The 7560-nt window shown below is 34.5% G+C and overlaps 1 protein-coding gene across 1 annotated transcript; it reads left to right on the top strand.

The window, feature by feature from the left end:
* The first annotated feature begins 2167 nt into the window (after positions 1-2167).
* LOC149795743 (latrophilin receptor-like protein A) lies at positions 2168-5192 on the top strand. Its single transcript, XM_089963843.1, has 3 exons — positions 2168-2554; positions 2966-3040; positions 3953-5192. The coding sequence occupies exons 1-3, from the start codon at positions 2168-2170 to the stop codon at positions 4712-4714; spliced, it is 1224 nt and encodes a 407-aa protein (XP_089819969.1). The 3' UTR covers positions 4715-5192.
* Positions 5193-7560: the final 2368 nt, after the last annotated feature.

Here is a 7560-nt window from a genome sequence, read left to right as displayed (position 1 = left end):
GGTGGAAACCACGAAAAATCTAAACCGATGTAATAAATCAGGCTGATCAATATTTACTTTTGCACTTATATTCAAGGGGATCAGTCCAACATTTATGTCTAAATGTATATTTGGCAGCAAAACTATGCAAAATGTGACTCTATCGTTCATCATTCGCTCGGGAAAAAACATTTCTTCAAGTGTAGCCTATATATTGTTTCATCGCATATGCCATGACCTGGTGCTTAGATAAAACTTGCTGCCTATTACCAGTAGTATACACAACCATGTTAATGTTAATATTTAACCATGCAATACTTGCAGAATAATGATAATTACTTTTCTATACATAGACACCGAATTATATTAAATAAAAATGTTTCATTCCCAGTCATTCCTAGTTTAATGAATGAAAGCAAAAAAACATCGCATTCAACTATGTTGTTTGGTACATCGTTTTATCATTCAAATTTCGTCACCGTTGGGTGTGCACTTAATGAATAATTCATGAAGTTAAATGTTAACAAATAAATATCCCGGTGCGTACAAAAATTATGAATAAGCTTGAGAGCTCTATAATATCCATAGTATCTGTCAGCACACACACTTCACGTTTTACGATGGTCAGTGATGGTGTTCGCAGACGACATGCTTGATTGGTCATAAATAGTGAGGTAAGCTACATATTAGTTTATTAATGAAAGAAAACAATTTTCTATGATCAGAAGTTTATACCAATCTAAACTCTTGCCATTATGCTTTCCAAATGTGCAGGAAAAACTGTTAGAAGTTCAGAAGATTATAATTGAAATCAATACCCGCAAATAAGGATTTTTTTGGGCCTAATACAAGAAGATCCAATTTATATCAAATATTTGACTCAATACAAGAGATATTAATAGCTTATGTTGCTGTTTATTTTTGTTTTAATATTTATTGACACAAGGTCAACTAGTCAAACCGGAGACGTTTCATTGGGGCAGCCTGTTAAGGATTAACTCTGGCACATATGGGTAAATGTTTGTATTTTATAAGACACTACTTCTTGAATAAGATATTAGAACTAATTAAAATCGTGCGTCACAGCCAGTTTTTCCAATTAATGAATGCGTTCAAAAACTACAAGAAAGGTGGAAAGATAGTAATATTCAAATCCCCCTTATACAGAGTTTGACTTAAATATTGAATAATCCTCATAATAAACGCTAACGGCTGATCCCACTTGGTTCGTTTCAGAAACGGTTCAGGGTACCTTGCTTTAAAATATGTTAAATAAACTTATCTCTTCCTTGCAGGTTTTAGAATGCCTCTTGTGGGATGAAACGAATCCAGAAATGATTTTCAAGGATTCACTAAGGATCAAAATAATCAAACAGAATGTCTTCAAGAAAGTGTTTTTGGATACATTTTATAGTATCAGTTATGGTCTTGCTGAAGAACATTGTGAACCACACTTCTGCAAACGACTTTGCAGTAGATAATAGCACAGAGTTAAATGATACTGATGTACTCTATTTACCCGACCATTTCAGGTCAGGAGGTGTTGGCAACCATTACAATGAAACGCTCAAGTTTCCTTCGGATAACTTCATTACTGATGACGAAATTGAGAGCATGTTATCTCGAGATGATGTTAAATCATTTTTGGAAAGTATTCCCGATTCCTTTGCAAGAGAAGCCACCAGACTCCATATACAATATTGTCCATTTGTTAGTTTATGTAACTTTTCATTGGGTCTCAGATCTAATCCACTTACACGACAATGTTGTGTTCCCTGTATCTGCAGTTCAAGTTGCGAAATCACTGGGAACTGTTGTCCGGACTATCAAAGTGACAAATACTTTAGCAACATTAATAAAGATAAACCTCAAGACCACTGCCAGCACGCAGCATTCGTTGAAGAATCTCATCCTTTTCTTCAAGGAAAAGGTTATTACTTTGTATCCAAATGTCTTCACTCATCAAACGAAACTGAAATAGAAGCATGTGTTCAGCCAAAGCGTCCGACAACTCTAGAAGAGTTTTCGGATATCATCCCTGTAACAGACCAATCTAAAAGGATACACTATAAAAATAGATATTGCGCAGAATGCAATAAAAATTTCAGCCCGTGACCTAGTATATTGGAGCATGATCTTGCGTTGCTGGGAAGATGTTAGTTCAAAAATACAAAACATGCAATCAATCATGCAATTCATAGACCAAAAACAATGTAATATTCTTTACAACCCAAATGATGTTGATGAACGTCACAAAGCAGCTTGTACACCTATTGTTACAAAATGTAATCAGACCGGCAAATGGCGAGGAAATAGCGAAATCATTACAAAAGCATGTGCTCTGAATATTGGGTCTGTATATCAAAGTATTGACCGACTGTATACAAATGTTTATTGCATGCTCTGTAATGATTATGGAAATTATAATGCGGTAAATCCGAAGAATGCTCGGAAAGGTCCACCACAATTTGACGGAGGGGAATCATTCTCTGCCCTTCTAAATTTCATGAATAATGTAAAGGAACCAGATAAATCAATGTCCTGCTCAGGAGAACAAATTCTGGACCCCTACGAGGTAACACACACACAAACACACAGTCTCAGACTATTAACAATAAAGATCAATTTATAATGAATAAAAATTACCACTGTCATTGCAACCCCAACATTTAATATTTAAAGGTGATAAAAAGTTTGAATGGTGACAACAACATCCGTTTTGCTTTAATTTGGTCACTTGTAAGTTTGCTCTGATTGCGGTAACTCGATTACTTGTTACATCAAATAACCCATGTATCGTCAAATAGAATCTGATATTTATTACACATTGCACGAACACACGGCATCTTACATAAGATGTGGACCTTAGTACCCACCATAAACAAACATACGCGCAATTACCATCATTAGTATATAGCATTGCCAAGTCATTGAGCAGAACAAAAATAATTAACACATATAACATTTATTATCGTTTTATTTTCAGAAAGAGTGTCGTAACCTGTACTGTTCTTCCACAAGACGTCTGATCAACAAGCAATGTGTACACTTATTCCGTGAGGTAAAAGATGCTAAATTTAAAGTCGTTCTTGGTTTTAGTATTGAGGAATCATGTTATGTACATCAAGTCAAAGGAATTATTGATAAGATCACTACATGGCTTTTTGAAGTTTTGGAACAAAGCATACCGTCAGTACGTGTATGTTCCACTGAATCAATTTACAAGACAGACTATAACTACAGCGATTTCATAACGGAATTCCAAAGTGAGGCAGAGCATTATGTAAATATGTCAACAATTGAGTATCTTGCGTCAAGATGGATATTTCAAGTCAGAGGCTATTATTCGTATGAGAGAATGTATGCGTTTGTTCAGAACATCACAAATGCTGAAATTAGACTCACGATAAACAAGAACACAGTATATACGGTTCATCCTAAGTTAGTATACATCGAGGAGGATGCATTTGCTCTGATACCTATCATTAGTAATGGTCTCTCAGATGGACGCACTGATGCGATAGATGATCGAAAGTCGTTACCATTATCTGAGTTACTTCTATATGCCTACCCAAGTAAAGAAGACAATAAAACTATCATACGACATATAGCACCTAACTATGATAGGTATTGCCCAGCCGTCGGTGCTTTGATTAGTCTACCTTTCGATATTTTGCCCTGCACGTTAATCGATATTATGAAGGAAGAATATGAATTTTCGATCAAGGAGTATGGCGTGGTCTTGCCGACACTCAATCTCTCCCTGAACATGACTGAATTTGTCACGACAAATGACAGTAAAAATAATATACGCATATGCAGTGATAATTATATATCATCTCTTAATGAAACATCATCAGTTGGCAAGAGGCGAATTAGTGTAGAACCAACTCTATCAGTTGTTTGCACAGGCTTATCATTAATATGTCTTATTGTTACGTTTATTATTTATTTGTGCTTTCCTATTTTACAGACAGTTCCCAGGAAGAACAATATGGTCCTAACTGTTAACTTGATTTTTGCACAAATACTATATCTTATATTCATAGCTGCTGACGCCTTTTCAGGATGGGCTTGTAAACTTATAGGGATTCTGCTTCACTTCTTTTGGCTTTCAGCTGTATTTTGGTTGAACATATGCACGTTTCACATGTTCAAGGTCTTTGTCAAACTGAATAAACCGAACTTAAATGCATCATCGTCAAAGACTGTTGTAAAATACACGTTCACTGTCTTTACGATCTCATGTTTGCTTGTTTTAGTCAATGTTATTAAAGGCTTAGCCGAATCAGGCATGGTACAGATTGGCTACGGATTGGGAATCTGTTATATCTCCAGTGAAATCATGGTGGGTTATACGTTTGCTCTGCCTGTTGGTTTTGTCGTTCTGTCTAACCTTTTCATGTTCCTAGTAGTAGTTCATAAAGTCCGTTCATTACCCAATGTAGACAAAAATGTCAAAAACGATAGAAATAACGTAGTCATCTTCGCGAAGCTCTCCTCCCTCACTGGAATAACTTGGATCTTTGGATTTCTATATCAATGGACTAACGAAATTGCGCTTTCTTACATTTTCATTGTATTGAATGCGTCTCTTGGTGTTTTTATCATGATGTCCTTTGTAATAAACAGACGTGTGCTCCGCCTTGTCCAAAGAAAATCGTCGGACGCTTCTGTTAGCTCTACCACTAGTTCCAAACGTTCGATACATTACACTAAAAGTAGTGCCTGTTGAGAGTAGAACAGCTTGTCTATATATTTGTATTTTTGCTATATCCCTTTTGAGAAACATTTACTTCTGGGCTTGTTAGAAGATATTATAGATAACGAACGGGCTCATTGTAAGTGAATGCTATTTTAAAACGTATTACAATGTTAGTCTTAACGACCTACATGATTAAAACAATGCGTTATATGAACATGAACCAAAAACAGTTACAAAACAAATGTTTTATCTGGTAAATATTCTACATTGAACTACTGGAAAATACCAGGTTGGAGATTTTATAATCTGTTCAGGAAATGAAATTCAATGAAATAATGTATTTTGGAAGATTAGTGTATATTGATGTCTTTAATAGTGTTGAATCGTTTCATAGCCATAGTCTCTGTTGATGTAGTTGTAGTGCGCCACTGATATTGCCACAAGAATATATGCAATCTTTTTAAACAGAACTAGGGGTTAAGTTAGCCAGCGGATCCAATCCGGCATCTCTAACACACGCAATTGATGTGAATAATAATTTTGAACTCCAAATGATATGTGGAAATCTAAATGCCTCATTTGTCAAACAAACTGCTCTCACTTTTGTATCCTCTGGTTTTTTTTAAAACTTAAATCACAAATGACTGAACGATATTCTAGTGTTTGTGCTACTAAGACCACGAAATCAATTTTTCTGCACTTGTTATTTTACCCGTGTTATTTTTTAATGGATCCGATTATTTTATTTGAATAATTTGCTAATGATTCAGCAAGAACACATTTAAAAATATTAAGACATAGAGTTTTCATGACTGACAATTTGAAAACCTTGTAAATCGATGATGTATTTTGTGGTATAAGGTGTGTAGCTATTGTAACCTTCCGGTCTTTATATTTCATTGATTAAATTCCATATCCCGCCGCTCATTTGTCCAAACCTGGTGCCTCTCTTAATCTTAATCTTTTTAAGATGTCTAACCATCTAATGTATTAATTATAATTAAATATGAAGCAGTGTCATTTACTAAAAGGCTGATTTGGGAAGTTATACTATTAGACCAATTATAGTAACGGACAATGATTGTTACTTTGTGATCCCAACTGATCAAAGACAAGACCTGAACTTCCAGAGAAACCTGTTGCAATCTGCCATTGAGATACTGCTGTGTCTGACATATTAAAGGGGAGAAATGAATACAGTGTTATGCTTTGCGCTGGCATAGACGATTAAGAAATGAAGGGGCGTATAGTCTGTTTGCATTCATTTAGCATTTGGCGTTACAAGTTCTCAAACGAAAAGGACAAGATGTATTGCGCAAGTTTTTTATGTTGCAGAAACAAAGTTGAAAAGTCATATATATTCCAATATCATTTTGGTATCTTACACGATATTAAGTTACAATCTTTACCATGACTTGCGAAATAGGGTAGAGATGTGATTGTTTTGACGCCAATTTCTGAACATGTGAGAGAATTCACTGTCATTGGTTAAAGGTCTTTACAGAAGCAGGTTTTCAAATATACCAAGAAAAATTGGGGGCCATTTTATCATTTATTTTGTTTTAGAACTAATATTCTCATTGGGTTGGGAATTTTTGTTTTACTTCTATATTGGTAAACTCATTGGTTGAGGTCTGAATATTGGGTACAATAAGATGTTTATAAGGGTGATATTATGGTCAGCCTTGTTAATATATTAAAGCAATAGTAGCTTTGTCAATATTCTCTCTATACAACCATGTTGTTTCTTTTTTTTTTTACAATGTACATATATGCCTTGTGAGTTTCTTGCTTTCAATTCTTAAAATTGTCAAACATCTTCTCATTGTTTGGTTTGGTCTTTTTACTATCACAATGGCAAACTCAATCTCTCTAAAACACAACACTTTACGGTAGTTTGATGCTTTTTATGACATTTCTTGATTTCTCGCCATTTTGGATTATCTTACTGATTGATTGTAAATTAAAGACACTTCTAACTTTAAACATAGATTGCAGTGCAGTTGTTTACATGTACATGCAAATCTATTTTCCAAGTATTAATTCTCGTCTTAAAAACGGAACAGAATACAATCTTCCGATTTCAAGTCAAAATGAAATACGACTACTGTTGATGTTGGGCATTAGTTATACACAAAAGTAACTGCGGGTTTCCTTGGGGATTAAATTTCGACATCCTCATCGAAATGCAAACAGAAATATACACAAAATTAAAGACAGAAAAGAAACTTTTCATGTATAATCGAATAAAAGTAGAGTGATGTTAAGCAGTCCGTTTAATCTCGTGTGAACGCCAAAAGGAACTTGTTGTTTTTGCATTATTAAGCAGGAAGGTTTCACGAAACCATTCAAAATGTCTTTAGATTCAAGTGGCGTAGGGGATGGTGGAGTACTGTTACGAGAAGACAGTGATGGTGTAGATCCTCCAGTTTGGTATTTGTCAAAAAAATTGAATAATCACCATATAAATTATACCACTAGAGAGAAGGAGTATTTGGCTTTGAAGATGGCCTTGCAAAACTTTAAGGTGTATCTTAATGCAACTCTTTCTATGATTGTTGTCATTATCTATCAAACAACCCTCACTTTCATTAATGAACTGAAGACTAAGAATCAAAGATTGTTACTTTGGAGCCTGATTGTACAATTAGATAATATCAATGTCTGATACATCAAAGAAAAAGAACATTTGTCTGCATATGCACATTACTGCATTTTTTGCAATATTAATTACATATATGTTTGCCCTTACATTGAAGAAAGATTTATTGAAGGTGCTACGAATATACGCATCACTTATTACATTAATAATAAAGTTTTATTTCAATCATTTGGGTTTATGATGTTTTTTTTTTTAATTCTTTAAATTCGGTAGC

This window comes from Sinohyriopsis cumingii, chromosome 7 (assembly GCF_028554795.1).
Source record: "Sinohyriopsis cumingii isolate HCF-2022 chromosome 7, ASM2855479v2, whole genome shotgun sequence".
NCBI lineage: Eukaryota > Metazoa > Mollusca > Bivalvia > Unionida > Unionidae > Sinohyriopsis > Sinohyriopsis cumingii.
Note: the sequence above shows the minus strand (reverse complement) of the source record. Positions and strands in the feature narration are given on the sequence as shown.

Coding starts and splice junctions, on each gene's coding strand:
- LOC149795743 (XM_089963843.1), top strand. CDS start 2,168: ATGCAATTCATAGACCAAAAACAATGTAATATTCTTTACAACCCAAAT. Junction 2,555..2,965: donor AAATTCTGGACCCCTACGAG/GTAACACACACA, acceptor TTTTATTTTCAG/AAAGAGTGTCGTAACCTGTA. Junction 3,041..3,952: donor GTGTACACTTATTCCGTGAG/GTAAAAGATGCT, acceptor CCTATTTTACAG/ACAGTTCCCAGGAAGAACAA.